This window comes from Dendrobium catenatum, unplaced genomic scaffold, assembly GCF_001605985.2.
Source record: "Dendrobium catenatum unplaced genomic scaffold, ASM160598v2 fragScaff_scaffold_421, whole genome shotgun sequence".
Classification (NCBI taxonomy): Eukaryota; Viridiplantae; Streptophyta; class Magnoliopsida; order Asparagales; family Orchidaceae; genus Dendrobium; species Dendrobium catenatum.
This window is the reverse complement of record NW_021318883.1, coordinates 323515-342528: the sequence shown is the minus strand read 5'-3', so window position 1 is coordinate 342528 and position 19014 is coordinate 323515. Positions and strand designations below refer to the sequence as shown.

Genomic DNA, 19014 nt, shown 5'->3' with positions numbered 1-19014 from the left:
TTATATAAATTATTTATATGTAATTTTAAATTATGTAATATATTATATATGTATAAATTTTATTTATTTTTAGTCTCAAAATTCTTATAATGATGAAATTTTTTAGATTAAATTGACATTATTATTATGTTAATTTATTAATTTTTTATAATATTATTATTTATTATAACATCCAATTTGACCCAAGTTCGATCGATCGAAGCGATCAAACCGTGAACCTCTCATTTAATCAGTTCATTTTCAGTTTTCACAACCTTGATCACAACACAAAAATCCAACCTGAATCATATATAAAAATTCTATAATATGATAACAAGATCTAATAAAATAAATCAAATTTAGATCAATCGCAATGAAATACTAAAGAAAAAAATTATTCTAAAAGTTTTTAAAGATTTAATAAAGTAATCTTTATAACAAATTAGCTGTACATATTACACATAAATCCATTTAAATATAACTATCTAAAGCATAAGAGAAACGCATAAGAGAAATGCAACAACTTCAATATATCTTAGTTTTAAAGAATTTTAGAAAACATATATGAGACCAACTATATCAAACTTTTTTCTCCATTTAAGTCTATAAAAAATATATCATTTCTAATACTAAATAAAGTTTCGTTTGTGACAACTTTCTTACTGCTTCTTAAAGCAGCTTTCTAATACAAATTTAAAATTTTCATACTAGAAAGCTGCTTTAAAAAGCAGTAAGAAAGTCATCCCAAACAAAATCTAAATCTTTTTAAATCTACCTCTATATCTACTCCATCAAATCATCAAAAGACTGGTGTTTTATATGACCCATCCATCAAAAACGACTCTTCCTAATCTTATTTACCACTAGAGCTAAGGTGATTAGATTTTCTAGTATATATATATATATTACAGCACTATGATACATACCAAACAAATCCACCTGAGATAAAAAAAAAGATATGTTGATTAGTGCAAAAGAACAAATAGGAAAAATTATGCGACTTTAAAAAACATATGAACTCTGGAGCAAAGGAAGCAATGCCATAATAATTTGAATAAATCTTCAATTCACTTGTAACTTACACTATTTTTCCTTCTGCAATATAGCTAAACTATTACCAAAACCAAATTAAAACAAGATACCTCCTTACAGCAGAACTCCACCCACTTATCAAAATTGGTCATCCGCTAAAACAGCAAAGCTGGAGGCAATAATGGTTACACGCTTTCCAGTAACAGCACCGCAGCAAATTCTTCAGATCCACGAGGTTCTGCTGCTCAAGCTAATTTTCTTTTCCAGAAGCTGAATCAAGGCGTTTACAAGAGATGTTACAAAGGGAAAAAATAAAAATCCCTTAACTTTATGGGAGGTAGACCCTGTGGAAGTTCCTCTTTGTGAGCTTCCTCCGGCATGTAGGACACTTCTTCTGCTTTAAGATTGCAGTCTCAATGCAGCTACGACAGAACAAATGACCACAGATCGTGGTCGAAGGCTCATTTAATGAGCCCAAGCATACAGGGCATGTTATATTATGTTCCTTGCTTGGTGCTGAAGCCTCCCACGTCGCAGGATTTGGCCTCATTTCCTTATTTCATAACAAGATATTTTGAGTTTAGAACAAAACTGAAATAACTTCTCAGTGCCATATCGATCAAGATAAAACCGTTCATTGATATTATAAGACAGGAAAACAGCTTACATGAATTATTCGCCATGGAACTGTGCTTCTTTTATTTAATATGCATTAGTAAGTATATGAAACAAATTTGATAATAAATTGGAGTTGAAGGACTTGCAAGAAATGTTCTTGTAAAAAGGAAAATTTGATATTCTAACAAACTTGGCCATTCAAAATAGACAAACAGGTACAAATAATAACAGAAAAATCTTCACACGCTTTGATATTCTAACAAACACTTTTACAACAGACCTTAATGGTAATATCACAATAAACAAGATAAATATTCTTCTCAGTGCCATTATGGGGCTGTTAGATTGGATGTTTATAGAAATACATGTTAAAAATGCAAAATAATTAAAATGATTGCATTATAAAAATCCATGAAGTAAAATTAAACGCAAATTTTTTTCTATGTATGATATATTTCAATGCATTAAAAATTCACTGGCGATGGTCAAGAGTAGCGGTGATGAGGGTGGCATGATCAACTGTGGTGGTGATGAAAAGTGGGTGGCATGCGAATGAGGTTGCGGCCAACGACATGTATAGTAGCGGACTAGAGTTGTGAGCTACAACCACACGGGATTTTTAAGTCAAACAATTTGGATAGTTTCCTAGGAAGAGTTTTGGGTATTTGAAACCACTCAAAATTATGTTTTACATTTTGTTTGCCACAAACCAAACACGAAATTAAATTGCAGGAGAAAAAAATATGTTGCACTCCTAATACTTTCAACCAAACAGCCTCTAAAATTCATTTCAAAACATGGTTATTGCAAGTTTTAGAGAAGAGGTATCAGAACAAAAGTTAGACTCTCCATCCTAAACTGCTAATTTATTCTTAAAAGAGCTACATAACTGACCAGGGAATAGCTTTCAAAACCATACAACCTAGTTAAGGGGTGGAACTTGAAAGGAGTGCAATATTTAACATGACTTCGACCTGTTCAATAAGACAGTACTCTACACATCTAAGAGACAGCTCAAGGATCTAGGCAGGAATGATATTATAAATTCCTGCAACAGATAGAAAATCAATTTCCCTATACATCAAAGGAATATATATTCTGTGTCAAAGGAATATATGTTTATTTGGTCAGCTAACAAAATGTATGCACTAGTTAAATACTACAGCAATTCGGATTGAGCAAGAAGATCCAAAGGAATAAGGACTGGTTTAAGTTTGAAGTTATTTAGATTTGTTATAATCAAGATAGCAATACTATTTCAAATAGAAGTCTAGTCTTTTAGATGCAGTATTTGGTTAAATGTTGCATCTTTAAGAATGAGATTTTCCTTTAATGTTTAAACTCAATTCAAACATTATCGTTGCCAGATCCTGTGTCCTAGCTGAGAAAAATGGATGGTTGTGATAGATAGTCAACAACCAGCACAAAATTTGTTGAATAATGATAACATGAATCATTTAATACATTGTGTTAATGCTAGGGCGTTCCTTAGAAGAGACACGTTGTATAGCCTGAATACAGTGAGAAGTGTGCAATGGCCGATGGTACAGTGTTACATAGGCAAGGGTTTCAAGGACGGATGTGGGCAAAGAAGCTAGTCCATGAAACTAAAGTTTGGATAGGAAATTGAATTATAGGTTCCCTTATAGGCAAATTAATGGAATTAATAAATATTAAGATTCATAAGAAGATAAATATTCTATGCATTCAAGAAATTAAATGAATATGAGAGAAGGCTAAGAAGATTAATAGTTTAAGTTTTAAACTATGGTATGCTGGTAGGAGTCATACTAGAAGTAGCTTAAGTGTGAAAAATGGTACTAAATTTAGATTTGGGATTTGGCTTATGTTAAGAAAAGTAGAGCTTGACCTAAAAATCCTTGGTAAGAAAATATTAGAAATGATTTTTCTTTATTAAATTTAAATAAGAATTTGACTTTTAAAAAGGATTCATGTAGTTGACCCCACGTAGTGGGATAAAGGCTTGATGTTGTTGTTGTTGTTTGTTTAAACTCAATTCAAATTTCAACTAATTCGTGAGTTCAGATAATCAAAATCTATTATTAATCAATTAAAATTACTATAAAATCTGTCATGGTATAAAATCTTAATATGACTCATAAAATTTTACATTTAGTAGTAATATTTTTGTGCTAGCTCATTTGCATGCCACCTTGCATAAAGAGCAAAGGATATAAATAGAAATTGTATATCTTCCTAATTTTCTTATCCCACCATGGTAGTTATCCAACCTGTTTGACCTTATTTAGATGTGTTATAATCAAGAAAGCAGTAATATTCAAATAGTATTCTAATCTTTAAAATGCATTATTTGGTCAAATGTCATCGTAATTGGAATGATGATGCTAAATTCATCAAATAATTAATGATGATCAAAACTTTTTCCCTTTTATCTACTCTAAACCTTCAAGATTAAGAAAATCCTGATTTTAATTTGGCCATATTTTAGATATCTTAAAGACAAACAGAAAAAAATCTAGTCATAAATTAAAGTAAATTATCTCAATGTAAATATTGAGTTTGCATTTGATCATTTTGGCGGCCATGCCTCATCAGATTCATAAAGAAATCGAATCAACATTTATTGAAAGATAGACATGTAAGAGATGCATTATTACCTTCGGAATGCATTTTTCATTTGCATTCAAATCGCAATCAATGATTGTTCTTCCTGAAGGAATTGAAGTATGCAATTTTTGGATACTAAGTGACAAAGTTGTTACTGGTTCCTCCACAACTCCTAAATTAATAAATTCGTAAAAATTAGTTTTTGAAAAATAAATTAATTAGAAACTGACATACATAACGACGTCCAAACAACGACATAAACAGGAGTTCAAGGCATAACCATAAGAAAGTAAAACACAACATGCCGGTAACACATTTGTATAAAGCAATAATATGAAATTGTAATCTGACCATATTTTCTATGGGTGTCAATATAAGACCAAACATGAAAACCAACTCAAATTTGGCACAAAAAATACAGATTTGGGTTAATCCATGTATGATTTCAATTAGATTCCAGTCAAATTCCGGTCAACTTAAGTGACTCGAGAAAGTAGGTTCACATCACCCGAACATAAAGACTTCGATTTTTTTTATTTTAAATATGAAATTATAGAGATTTGTTATTTCATCCAAGTTGTGTTCAAATCAGGTAATCATACTTATTTCTGTTTGGGTTGACACTAACATATCACAACGTAAATATTGTTTTTGTAATATCAGGTTCAGTCGGATTTATTATATTCATGCTTATCGTTTTTTTTTTATATCGAACCCAAGCCCAAACAGTGAACTTGATTTGACAACACTAATAGTTTTTATCAAAAAGTATTATAGAGTAAAGTATAAATCATATATAACACATTAAAAATTAAGGATAAGCAATAAATATATATATCAACTTAATTTCAATTATATTTCAATATATTATAAAATCTAATTTGTTTTGTTTGGTTGGACGTAAGAAAAATTAAGTAAATATTTTTTCTTTTGTTTGATTGGAAGTAAACTGAATCTAAATTTTGTATTAATATATTTTTAAATATATCATTTGTATTAATCTCTGATGCACCGACACTTCGTTTTAAGAGGGTATGCAGTGTCGGACACGGACACGCGTCAGACACGGCAAGGACACGTGTCGGACACGTCATTAGTGTGTCCCATTTAAAAAAAAAAATAAACCGGACACGTGTGTGATGTGAAACGTACATGCGATGATGGAGTTACTTTAAGAAATTAAAGAGAGCAATTGTAGCATAATAACCCAAAATAAAATTATCATTGTCATAAAAGAGTGATCCTTAGAACTCTTAATTTTTAACTTGCTTAGGCAAAGTGGAGCAAGATCAATCAACCAAACAATTCAAGAAGCACAAAGAATAATTGTAAAACTACAATGGCCACAAGAATCCATAATTTAATAATGAGAATTTTCACCTTTGGAGCCCATACGCTCAACTAGTCTAGGCTTTAGCGGAAGAAGAGTCTCCACAGTAGAAGCGAGGTCACTCCAAGGAAGAAGGAGCATAAGATCGTCGTTCTTGGATAGGTGACCGGAGTGGTGGAGGAGAATTATCCTGAGTGCTTGATGTGGTTGCTTGGGGGAAGATTCCAAAGACAAAAACTGAAAATTCCTGCAGGAATTTCAGTTTTGATAGAGGTGGGAGGGAATTAACTTGATGGATTCAAATTAATCCAAATGGGTTTAATGGGGCGGTGAAGGGGGAAGAAATTTGGGCTGAATTTGTGGTGTTCATATGTCATTTGGAAGGAGAAAGAGGCCCACTATGAGTGGCCGGCCCACTAAGGAGGAGAGGGAGAGATTTAGGAGTTATGAGAGTGGGGCCCAAGTTTAAGTAAGAAATTCTATTAAATCTGAATTTTAATTTCAGATTTAATTGGGCCTTAAGTAACTTCCCAATTTGGTTTAATATGAGAGGGAAAAGAATTTCAAATTTCAAAATAGCTCTAAATGTCATTAATTACATTGCCTTAGGATGAATGCTTGATTAGGCAGGTAATTAAATCACAGGGATTGGAGTTCACGGCTTGGGCAGGGCTTGGATTGACCGACTGCAAGAGAACTGCAGGTAGACGGGGCTGGAGGCTCACGGCTGGCTGTTTAGCCGTGGGGTTGGGAGCAGGAAGAGGAGGGGTAGTTGCACGGGAGGATTACCAGGCCGGCTGCCCAAGGATTGGAGGTTGGACGGGCCGGCGGTAGGCAGTCAGGTGCATCAATGGCTTGGGTGGTGGAGCCTGTGGATGGCCGTGGGGCTTCAATCAGCGGCCTGGGATGGGGAGGGGAAGGCGGCAGCAAGGCTGCTGGCCGACTGGAGGCGGGGCAGCTGCAGGTTGGCGGCCGAGCAGAGTGGGGGCAGCGGGATTTTGAGGGGATTGGGTTGTGGGGAAAGGAAATTTCAAGGAGATGTTGTTCCGGATGAAATTCCCTTGAACTATCACACCACTTGACTATAAAACAAACTAAGAGAAGGCCTAGAACTCACAAAGAGATCTAGCTCCTCTCAAAACTCACTAAGAGATTTGAGAGAGGGGTTGTACTCACAAAGAGAACACAAAGCTAATTTCATTTCATCAAAAACTGCCATTACAATGCATGAGGCCTCATATAAATAGGCCAAAATGAGAAAATAAGAAATGACACAAATGCCCTTCCGGGCTACATAAGCGACTAAATGTCCATAAGGGCAAAAACGGAAAAACATCAAAATAAAATACGCTACTACATAAAAATGACAAAATACAAGTCATGCTCGTGGCCGTCGATCTCCGGCGTCGAAAATGCTGACGATGTCCTCATCAGCGTGTCCAGCTATTGTATAATTAAATAAATAAATAAAACCCTAATCCCGTTATTTCATATTAGCCGATTCACGCCCGAGTCTTCGTCTTCGCCTTAATCTCATATTCCTATTTGTATTCGTGGTCTTCCCCAGCGATTGAGGCGAGCAGCGGTCAACTGGAGATCAATCGCACCCTTGGTCTGTCGATCTTCCCTTCCGGCCGTAAGCAACAAGCCATCCTCCTTAGTTTCTATGCGCAACTGAGCGAAGCCGACGCCAAACCATAGAAAATTTTTCAAACCTGTAAGTTGATTTCATGAATTTGTTATTTTTTCTGCATTCGTCATTTCTCTTCATTTATCAATGATTCTGTAGATTTGTGATCAGAAGAGCATATTTTTTAAAAGTATTTTATTTGGTTTGGATTAAAATTATTCTTACAATAAAAATTTATTTATTTAATGTGCTTTCACTGCGCTTTTGTTGCGCTCTCATTCTTACAATAAAAAATTTTTGTTTGGCAATTGGTCGAACCCCGCCAGGGGCAGCGCCCCCCTTGGAACCCTGGCTAGCTGCAAATTTTTAATCCAAGATGTTTTAAACTTTGTTTGGCAATTTTTTATTATTTTATAATATGCCACCCAATTTATTAAGCCTTTATTTATTCTACTTCAACTGTGAATTTAAAAGCAAAATGAGCTCTAGTGCAGGTGGGAGTGGTTCAAAACAGCCATCTATAGAAATTGATAAGTCATTATGGATTCATATTACAAAGTTAGGAAAAACTTTTGAAGGAGGAGGGAATGTGTCATTCAAATGCAATTATTGTGGTGGCACCTATAAAGGATCTTATTCTAGGGTGAAAGCACATCTACTTAAGATTTTTGGCCATGGAATTAAAATGTGTCCTAAGATTACTACGTCACAATTGATTGAATTGAATAGACAAGTTGATGAAGTTGAATATAGGATCAAAAGGGCACTTCCTAAAGAAATATCTTTGTCATACCCATAGTTCATCCCACATTTCTTCCTCATCTGTTAGAATTGATCATTCCTTATCATATAGAAGTTAATGATATGATTTAAAGAAAAGAAAAAAGAGGTGCCAATAGTGCTTTAGAGAAGGCTTTTAACATGCAACAGCGAGAGGAATTGGATGGCGAAATTGCAAGGATGTTTTTTTCAGCTGGACTTCCTTTCAACCTTGCAAGAAATCTTCATTACAAAAATGCATTCACTTTTGCATGCAATAACAACCTTGTAGGTTATATACCACATGGCTACAATGCATTAAGATCAAAATTATTGGAAAGGGAAAGAGCGTATATTGAAACATTGCCTGAACTAATAAAAGGTGTGTGGAAAGAAAAAGGAGTCACTTTGATGTGTGATGGTTGGACTAATCCTCAAAGAAGACCACTCATTAATTTCATGGCCGTTACAGAAAATTGTCCAATGTTTATTAAAACTGTGAATTGTGAAGGAGAATACAAGGATAAATATTTTATTGTCAATTTGATTAAAAAGGTGATAATCATTATTGGGCTTTCAAATGTTGTGCAAGTTATAACAGATAAATGCACTGGTGTGTAGAGCTGCAGGATTGTTGGTGGAGTAAACTTATCCTCATATATTTTGGACTCTATGTGTTGTACACACTTTAAATCTTGCTCTAAAAAATATTTGTGCAGCAAATAATACAGAGGCAAATGAAATCATATATGCTGAATGTCATTGGATAATAGTGGTTGCAGATGATGCTGTTTTGATAAAAAATTTCATTATGAACCACTCAACGAGACTTTCAATATTTAATGATTTCTCACATTTGAGAATATTAGTTGTTGTTGAAACTCGTTTTGCCTCTGTAATAATCATGTTGAGAAGATTCAAATAAATAAAAAATGCTCTTCAATCTATGATGATTAGTGAGAAGTAGTCTTGCTATCGAGAAGATGATGTTGGGAAGGCAAAGTATGTGAAAGAAAAGGTCTTAGATGATTTGTGGTGGGATGATGTAGATTACATTTTGGCTTTCACTAATCTGATTTATGGCATGTTGAGAGAGGCTGACACAGATAAATCATGACTACATTTGATTTATGAGATGTGGGACTCTATGTTAACAAAAGTGAAAGAAATTATGTACAGACATGAAAGAACGTCACATAATAAAGACTCAAGTTTTTGAAGCATTGTCTATACCATTCTTAAAAATAGGTGGATCAAAAGCAACAACCTCTATATTTTTTGACCCATTCATTAAATCCAATGTACATTTATATTCATCTTTTAAATTAATTTTAAATTTTTTTATAAATGAATAAATAATTTTATATGTTTTGTATTATTTGAAGATATTCAAGTAAATAATGGTTTCAAGAAGACCCTCAAAGTGTCTCACCACAAAAAAATTTAGAAGTGTCAAATATGAGAAAGATATGTTTGAAACGATATCTCCCAAATGAGAAGGAGAGAAGAAAAATTAATATAGAACTTGCAAAATTTTTTAGATATTTAGAGAATTTTGGTGATTAAGAATCTTTGGATAGATGGATGATGGATCCAAAAATGTGGTGGTTGATTCATGGAGCTTCAGCACCGCTTCTTCAAATCATAGCAATAAAATTTCTTGGTAAAGTATCATCCTCTTCCTATTGTGAGAGAAATTGGAGCACATACTCATTTCTTCAATGAATGAAAAGGAATAAAATAACTCCACAACGGGCTGAAAATTTAATTTATATACATATAAATCTTCGTCTTCTATCAAGGAAAACCCCACTTTATATGACAGGAGATAATAAGATGTGGGATGTTGCTGGAGATGAGTTCGAGTGCCTTGATGATATGGGATTATTGAATGTTGCAAATCTTTCTCTAGATGAACCATAATTGGAAGCAATGATATTCAATGATGATGATATTGAAGGCCAAAGACCAACATCTGAATCTAATTCTATCATTCCCTCTATTGAGTAGTTAGACCTTCAAATTATCAAAACTTTGATGTATTATTGCTTGCCATTTTTAATATAATGTTACATTAATTTCTATATATTATATTAAAAAATTATTATGCCGTGTCCACACCGCACCCGTGTCCTATATTTTTAAAAAATGTCGTGTCTCGTGTCTCGTGTCTCGTGTCCGTGTCCGTGCATCATAGGTATTAATACATTCTTTTACTTTTAAATTGAATTTAGGCATATCAACTGCTACATTGTCGGTGGGTTCAAAAAGTTTACAAGATCGACTAGGCTGTGAGTGCAAAGAGGTCAACATGATCGTGACATAGACAGGGATGCGAAAAACTGAGATGCAAAGTGGAGGGATCGCGGTGATGGCCTCATCATCAGTGTGATTGGGAGTAAACGATGAATTTGGAATTCACCCAATCTGACTCAATTCCATATTTATCAAAAAAAGCATTTTTTGAGGTATTCTAAATTCCTTAGCACTTAAAAGTGATACTTTTGATTTATATTCATAACTAACACTTAAATATTCTAAACTCATGTATTATACATGCAATATTCTAATAATATCTCAAAACAAGCTGTCCCCATAAAAACTTCAAAATGCCCAAAAAAAACTTTGTTGTAACCCTAATTGACTTAAAAGCATACATAGCATCGCAATCTTCATTACCACTAACTGTAATGTCTTCTTCAAAAGAAACTTCATCATCAATTAAAAATAGCTTTCCATACTAGCTCATAAGAAAATATACTTCAATAATATTGTGTATATGGGCTGTGTTGAGGTGTCTCGACAATGCTGGGGTTTGTTAGGACAATAATTTCAATATATTCATGTGTGTGTGTATATATATGTGTGTGTGTATGTAGGTATGTTGTTTTGAGGTGTCTCGACAATGTTGGGGTTAGTTATGACAAAAATTTCAATAGATTCATGTACATATATAGGCATGCATGTATATGTGCGTGTGCGTAGGCTAGAGTGGTTGTTTTAGATTTCTTAAGATTTTAGATTTGACCTAGTACGGTCCACAACCTATTTATGGGTCATCATTAGTTTCCTAAGGTCCTTGAGCAGCTTCTGAACAATTTAAAGTTAACTGGGCCATGGATAACCCAATTAAACTCACAAAGCCAACCAAGGGTTTTCTTTGGATTTTTGGTTTTTGACTTGGCTTCAGCCACTTACAAACAGGCTCTTAAAAGATTAACAATGTTCCTAATGAACTCCTAAGGTCCTTGGCACCACCAAGCTGAGCTCGAGTTGATTTAATCTATGGATCTCAAGAGTCCGATAAAAGGTATGTGGTACCCTAAAGTATTAGGTTTTCTATGGCTAGCCAATGCTATATCATTAGGAATCCTTTTAAAGGGGTCCTATAAGAAGGATCTATGATAAAGAAAGGATCCTCCGAGCTAAGGCTAAGCACATAAATATTTTGTCAACCTCATTCAAAAATGAAATCAAGAGGTGGTGACATGATTCAGCTTCTCTCTGCTACTCAAGAAGAAAATATTTTTCAAGTTATAGTCCACTCACAACCACGACCATTTCACTACAAACTACAAGAGACTAAGGAAGAGAAGAAAAAGAAGTTTAATGATTTACTCCGAGGGATTAATTAGAAGTGTATAGACAATCTAAAGTAGACTATGTAAGAAGTATAAAAGGAATGATTTGTAAGAGGGTTGAAGATAAATCCAAAATGGGACGAGTTGATACTTGTGTAGTGGTTTAATCAACCCCATGGGTGGTCAGAAGAAAATTTAATAAAAAATTGGCAAACCTCGGCATTGACTGGCGGATACTATAGTCCCTAGGATGTCTTTTGCTCACTTAGGCAATATTTTCTTAGTTGGTGACAGACTAAAATAAGTACCACGAAAGCCTTAGGCTTGAATTCTGTGTCCCAAGTGATTCAGAGGGCTACTTATCCTACCCACACTTTAGCATCCGATGTTTCATCAAAGTTTAGAAGACACTCCTGCAATCAAAGAACTCTAAGAATTACTTGTAGAATCCACATTGTGGATTACAATAAACCTTTTTTTTTCTAATGTTCTTAAGTTGAGGTCCCCAATTCAATCTTTGTCTTCATTAAGTAGGAAGATATCGTGAATAAACTCAAGATGGTAGACATTCCTGTTACAAAAGCCACTATTGTTAAGTAGCATGCAAAAGGAGAGAACACAGAGATGAATAATTATGAGGAATATGCACTAGTAGATCCTCATTATATTTTTAAAAAGATAACCAAAGAAATGACGGATAAACTAAATGTTGGTCTAAAGAAGATCAATGAAAAAGTAGCAACTAAGTTTGATCTTGAGTGGGATGTTCTCTTAGATGATGTATTAGCATATATATTTATGGTCGACACAAGAGAATCCTTATAGAGGGGGCCAATAGTGGGTCATTAGTGTTCAGGATGTTGCTGTTGAGAATGGTGCTTGACTGTGACATCACTTAAAATAAAAAGTGAACAGATTTCTAGAATATAGAAAAAATGAAAGAAATGAAGACTGCTATGACTTCACTTCAGTGTAAGGTCTCAATGCCACGACGAGCACGGGTCGAGTTAGATTGATCGGAACTTGTTCATGTGGTTGAGAAAGAAAAAAATAATATTGGTCAATGAGTAATTATGAGGAATATGTACTAGTAGATCCTCGTTATACTTTTAAAAAGATAATCAAATAAATGATCAATGAACTAAAAGCTGGTCTAAAGAAGATCAATGAAAAAGTAGCAACTAAGTTGGATCTTGAGTGCGATGATCTCTTAGAGGATGTATTAGCAGATATATTTTTGGTCGACATGAGAATCCTTATAGAGGGACCGATAGTGGGTCATTGGTGTTCAAAATGTTGCTATTGAGAAAGGGTGCTCCACCGAACCGGATGCGATGACTGTGACTCACTTAAAATAAAAAATGACCAGATTTCTAGAATATAAAAAAATGATAGAAATGATGACTGCGATGACTTCACTTCAGAGTAAGATCTCAATGTCAATGTGAGCACAGGTCAAGTTATATTGATCGGAGCTTGTTCATGTGGTTGAGAAAGGAAAAAATGATAATATTGGTCAATGAGAATGTCGCATGCGCATGCATGTGTTGGACAAATGTCAAGTGTATTCACGCTCAATACAAACATTAAAGGAGATCCCTTTCTCAGCAACTGCATTCCCACAAAATCTTGGTGCAACCAAAAAAATTACATTAAAATTGCAAACTAAAAGTCTTCCTTAACATAAATATAGACTAACACATATATAATATAACAATACTAGAACACAACACCTTACAACTTAAATTAATATAGAGAAGAAAGATATAGATGAGGTGGGAACCGTGGATAGAGAAGAAGAGGTAAGAAACCGAGACGAAATAGTAGAGGGGAAGGGGAAAGGAGGCTAGCTTGCAAGCTAAAACAAACCACCAGGTTTTACATTCCAAAAATCATCACCTATCTTCATAAAACTGTCACAAAACAGCCTCATTTATAGGGGAGAAAAAAAAGGAAAAAATAATTAATACATGGAGTTAAAGCACCACCCAAACTGCCACTAGAAACTCCTCGAAATCTGTAGCAAATAGGAACTGAGGGGACAATAGCCAAGGGGAAAACAAAGCATCAAAACAGAGGCCAATGGGCACAGAAACCGAAGGGACAACAGCCCAAACCAAAAGGATAACTGCCAAGGGGAAAACAAAACAACCAATGAACACAAAAATTGAAAATCAGCTTAGAGAAGTTCAAACAATTGTTTGGAAATTCCAAACAGCATACACGGTAGGGAATTCTAAATAGCATTTAAGGAATTCCAAACAGCACACACAACACCTTGATTGCATCAATTCTCCCATCATGGAGAATTCTCATCTCCTGATGAGATCATCTCAAAATTTTGAAGATGCGGCATTTCCATTTCCTGAATTATCGTGTCGTACTTTCTTCGGATGATCTCCTTTTCTTGCTCAAATTCAGAGACAAAAGTTGAAGCTTCCTATTTTTATATCATTCAGCACAAAAATGCTTTCTCTTATTTTGTAATGCTCATTCTGAAGTGGATCAGTAAAACATCCTTATGACGAAACTCATCTAGTTGTTGGAATTTTCTCATCCGTAATAGATGGCAAAGAATGTTGACTTTTAAAATTTGCATGATCAAATTAATCTTGGGACTCCTTTGCATCATGACTTGAAACTTTGTTTTTTTGATTGATTAGATTATCCATTTTTTTGTTTTTGACTTTTTTTAAAGGAAAACTTACATGACCTAGGCTCTAATACCAAATTGGTACAACCAAAAAAATTACATTAAAATTGCAACATAAAAGTCTCTCTTATCATAAACATAGACAAACATATATATATTATATCACACGCATCACCTAGTGAATTCCAAACACCTTATTAGGAATTCCAAATAGCACACACAGCACCTTGATTGCATCAAACTTATCTTACTAAGAATAACTACTAGCTCTATTAGACAACCATGCATGATTAAATAGACAATATAGGCAGCTGGGATCCATAAAATGTATCTTTAGAGCATTAAGTGATAGAAGGAAACCATAGATTTTTTACAATTAAAAAAAATGAACACACACTACAGATTGTGTTGTATGAAACAATGAGGCAGCAAAAATATGCAGTAAGAAATACTTGGCAATCACAATAATCTTCTTCAGCTAAGTTTTAAAATATTCATTCAATCAATATTACAACTGCCATAATGATTCAATCAAAATAATAATAGGTTAAATCATCAAGTGGCCATGATAACACATAATTATTAAATATAATTTGACAGCTTCAACATCATCTGGTATTCACATCACAAAAATTCCTTTTTATTAGAAATTAAAAGAGAACAAAAAATACTTTTGTGATTCATCCAATAGTACTATTCATTATCTGATGTTCAAAACTAAAAGAAAACAGCTACTACTGATGCACACAATGGTTATAGTTTATGATAGCTAATAGAAACATGTTGGAATAACATAAGCACCTTAAGTATTTCATTAAGCATCAAAGAGCAGAAAATACTCAAACAGATTACATATATATGGGGCACACACTAGCCATAAGAAGACCAACCTGATTGCCAAGTATTTGTTTCCATGCCCTCATCAATAACAACTGTAACTGGCCGTTTCCTCCTTGACTGGCTTTTGGCCTAAAGATATTCCCCAAAAAAAATAATGAATATACAGCAAGACTGACAAGTAACATATAAAAGGATAAATATAAAGAAAACTTATTTCGGGTTGAGGATGTACTTTATGTATCATGTAACAACATATATGTGACAAATGAATCAACATACCTAGCAAATTACTGGATCATTGGAAAAACAGGCTGTAGGAAATGAGCATGGATCAAGGTTGAAACCTACCGGAGAAACCCACGCAGAGGAAGGTAGCAAAATGACATCATCATCAGGTATGGCATCTGCATCAATTGGTGAAAGAAAGGATCCAGGAGTTCCCATAATAGTTATCTGCTCATGCTGCAGATCAATAGGAGCAACATCATCCTCAAACTGCCAGCTTTCAGCAGGACGGTCATTCAGATCAACGTTCAAAACCATCTTTAACGGATTTCACTATCAATTAAGTCCCTCCTTGCTTGTTAAGACAATGAGCAAAGCATGCTAATCACTAGAACAAAAACAACTTATCAGTGCTACAACAATCTCAACTAGTCAACTATAACAGACTCTAGAAGAGGCAAAGCCCTCATATTCCAGACACAAGGAAAAAGATGAAGCATAAGGGTAAAAACCTTCTGTGAGTATTATTAGAGCCTTATAACCCCAACAGGGAAAAAACACGAATCAAATTCCTACCAATGGATCGAAACTAGAATGATCGATATTTAAAAAAACAAAAAAATAATAATCTTACAAGAATATAGATATGATGATGATGAATCAAAGTAATCAACCACTCTAAAACTTATGATGCAGCTAAAAAAAATTAGGTGGAACAAACAGCAAGTTGATAAACTTCCAGACTTTAAGCCCTGAAGAATAACAAGTCAATAAAATAATTTTCAATGAAGAAAATCATAATACGCATCGCGATCAGGCCGTAACACATTGAAATACGTAGAAAGATAAACGAGTCAAACCAAAGCAAAATCTAACTTTTAACCAAACATTCAGTACACATAATCAAAGCCCTTCAAAAGAGAAAGCAATAACAAAAAGGCATGGGGGCTAAAAATCCCCAACAGATTGAGATTCGACGGAGAAATGACATTTGGAAGCCGAATCACTCACCCGACTCCTAATCAAATTAACAAGTCGCAGAACCATTCGAGTAATAAAGCAGATAAAGGGGAGGAAAGAGAGAGAGAGAGAGAGAGAGAGAGAGAAACGGACCAGGTTAGTGGAGAAACGGCTTCTAGGCACGGGTCTTGGTCTCGAGGAGGTCCCTCTGTACAAATAAAGATGGAGGTTTCAACTCCGGCTCTTGGTTCCCGAAAAAAGAAGGATTTACGAGGAGATCCTAGCCGAATTCAAAGCTTAGGGTTTCATTGTTGGGAAAGAATTTTGTGCGCGAGCAATGAAGAGAGAGGGAGAGCGATGGATGGAATGAAAAGTGAGAACGGGCGAGGGTTCTTGTTATATTTTCGATTTCCGATATTATAAAAATAAAAGTGCTCTTTTACCCAAAAATAAAAATAAAAATAAAAGTGCCTCCGTTCTCGGTAATTACGTAGAAGCCAAGAAACGCTTTGTTTCTACAAAGCCTTCTATGTAGCAGAAACACCTTGGGCCCCGCGGAAGCCCGCCGACTGTTTCCTATAGAGTAGAGTCAATATTTCACACAATTCGAATCCGATACGAAAATTTCGGGTTCAGTATTTTCGGGTTTGGGTTGAAGATTTCAACCGATTTGAAAAAATAGGTCGTGTCTGGGTTGACCCAAAAATCCGAAATCGACCTGTTTTGACCCGGATCAGTTGTTCCAACTTTTTTGTCCCTTCCGTCGCGTCAGGTAGTCAATCGTGTCTGACAGTCACTTCCTCATATCAATTGCTATTTCCAGTCGATGCCTTGCGTCACTCTGTCGTAGCGCCCGTCAGTTACTTGATCGCTGCATTCTTGATCGCGTCCGGCGTTCGGCGTTCGCCAGGCAGCCCAGGCCAGCCATGCACGTCCGTCAACCGTCGGCTCGTCAATCCTTGCCTCGTCGTCCGGTCATCTCCCTATCGAAAGAAAAAATAGTGACGGGAGCTTGGCAGCTCCGGAGCTCCCTATCGGAAGTAGCGACGTGAGTTCGTTTCGGCATCTCGCAAAATAAGAAAATCCCTAAATCTGTGTCGGGTCGGGTTGACCCGAACCTGAAGCGGGTCGGGTTCGGGTCCGAAAAAACCGACCCGTTTGTAAAAACGGTTTGTGTTCTTGATGACCCGAATACTGTCGGGCTAGTTCCGGGTTCGACCCAAACCCGACTCGCAACCCGAAGTTGACACCCCTAGTATAGAGAATATTGATCAGTTCGGCTCGGTTCTTATTTCTTTGTTTCATGTTCTTTTTAGGGAGAGATTATTCATGCGGTCATTAGATAATTTGGAGATAAATCAGAATGAATCAAATCATCTGATACACAATAATACACAGCACGGATACACAATTTAAAAAAGATTTGGCACATCCTGATTTGCTTATAGATTGAGTCCGTGACTGCACAGAATAATTTCACCTCGTTGGGCCATCATAGTCTGCTTGATTTATGAAGGTCAAAATGGAGCATAGTCTGCTTGATTTATGAAGGTCAAAATGGATAATAAGTTGGGTTTAACTTCAGCTCAAAATGAATCAACCAATCAATCTGAATCCGCAAATCTGTTGACAGCTTATTATTTAACCTGTTGAAAACTTAAACGATCACTTTTACGGCAAGGATTAATTGGGTTGAAATTTCATACCCAAATTCAACCTGTATATTAAGCGGGTTAATTTGAACCTATATTTTTGAAGGTTGAGTCTTAGGTCATTTTTTTATGCTTTTACTTGATTAATTCTAAATAAATAATGATAATAAAAATAATTTTTTTAATGGTCCAATCAATATTATTTTGTATAGCTATATTTAAAAGTGTGAAATTTTACTTCGATGATAGCAATGCGAGGAAGAAGATAAATTGTTAGAATAGACGTTATAAAGGGAGGATGGGCCCCACTACCTTTCACATTATTTGACCAAATTGCAAAGAAGAGAACAATGGACTTATAAGGCCCGAGCTGCTTTAGCACAAAGCCCATGGAAATTTTTTATAGCGAACTTCCTATAATTTGAACTTTATTAAAAATAAAAACAAATTAATTTTTTAGATAATTATTACTTGTTGAAATATAATATCTTAACATCATGTACAATGAATAATTCATGATAGGAAAAATTGCCTCACTTCATTCAATAAATAGTTCAAATAATTATTGATATGACTCTAAAAAAATTCATATGATATACATGAATCTCAAGGCAATATTTGAAATGAAATGTTTTGAAACTAAAATCATGAAATCCAAATTTGATATGCTTATAATTGAATTGAGAGGATCGACAAGATGAATCCAACAAGCTTATGATCACTCAATTCGGACAACATTAATACACTTAAATGCACACAAAAATGCTTCATGATCAAGAGAATTGATATAAACCGCACGACAGAATGTTTTGGATTCTTGTTCAAATTACCAAAATATCCAACCAAAAACTTATAAATAGAGCCCATTTTCCACATGATGAAAAGGAAAAAAAAAAGGAGAGAACTAGTTAGCTCTCTTAAATTTTCAATTATCAATGACGACCACCACCGTCATCGTCAGCGATCACCGACAATAATTGCCTCTATTTTCATAATCTTATCAATATTTAACCCTATAGTTGGGCTTCAATTGACCTCTTGTGGACATAATATTCTATAATCCCTATAAAAGAAATCAAGCCATGTTATTAGGTGCTAACTGTCTATCTATGTACATTTGATTTCTGTAATCCCCCTTAAAAAAGACCAGGCATATATTTTCAAAT

At 34.8% G+C, this 19014-nt stretch overlaps 1 protein-coding gene across 2 annotated transcripts; it reads right to left on the bottom strand.

The window, feature by feature from the left end:
• Positions 1-1000: 1000 nt before the first annotated feature.
• Positions 1001-16600, bottom strand: LOC110110280 (uncharacterized RING finger protein C548.05c-like). 2 transcript variants are annotated; one of them, XM_020841685.2, is made up of 5 exons: positions 16350-16600; positions 15360-15617; positions 15062-15140; positions 4269-4390; positions 1001-1564 (listed from the first exon to the last, which is right to left on the bottom strand). In XM_020841685.2, exons 2-5 carry the CDS (start codon positions 15552-15554, stop codon positions 1340-1342), a joined length of 621 nt encoding a protein of 206 aa, XP_020697344.1. In that variant the 5' UTR covers positions 15555-15617; positions 16350-16600; the 3' UTR covers positions 1001-1339. The 2 variants fall into 2 exon arrangements, with proteins under 2 accessions (XP_020697344.1, XP_020697338.1); XM_020841679.2 differs by having other exon boundaries at positions 15360-15624; positions 16350-16599.
• Positions 16601-19014: the final 2414 nt, after the last annotated feature.

Excerpts from the sequence above, each read along its gene's own strand:
- LOC110110280 (XM_020841685.2), bottom strand. The coding sequence starts at position 15,554 with ATGGTTTTGAACGTTGATCTGAATGACCGTCCTGCTGAAAGCTGGCAG. Across the intron at positions 4,391-15,061 it reads AACAAATACTTGGCAATCAG|GAGTTGTGGAGGAACCAGTA; the intron begins GTTGGTCTTCTT and ends TTATTAATTTAG. Across the intron at positions 1,565-4,268 it reads ATGAAAAATGCATTCCGAAG|GAAATGAGGCCAAATCCTGC; the intron begins GTAATAATGCAT and ends TTATGAAATAAG.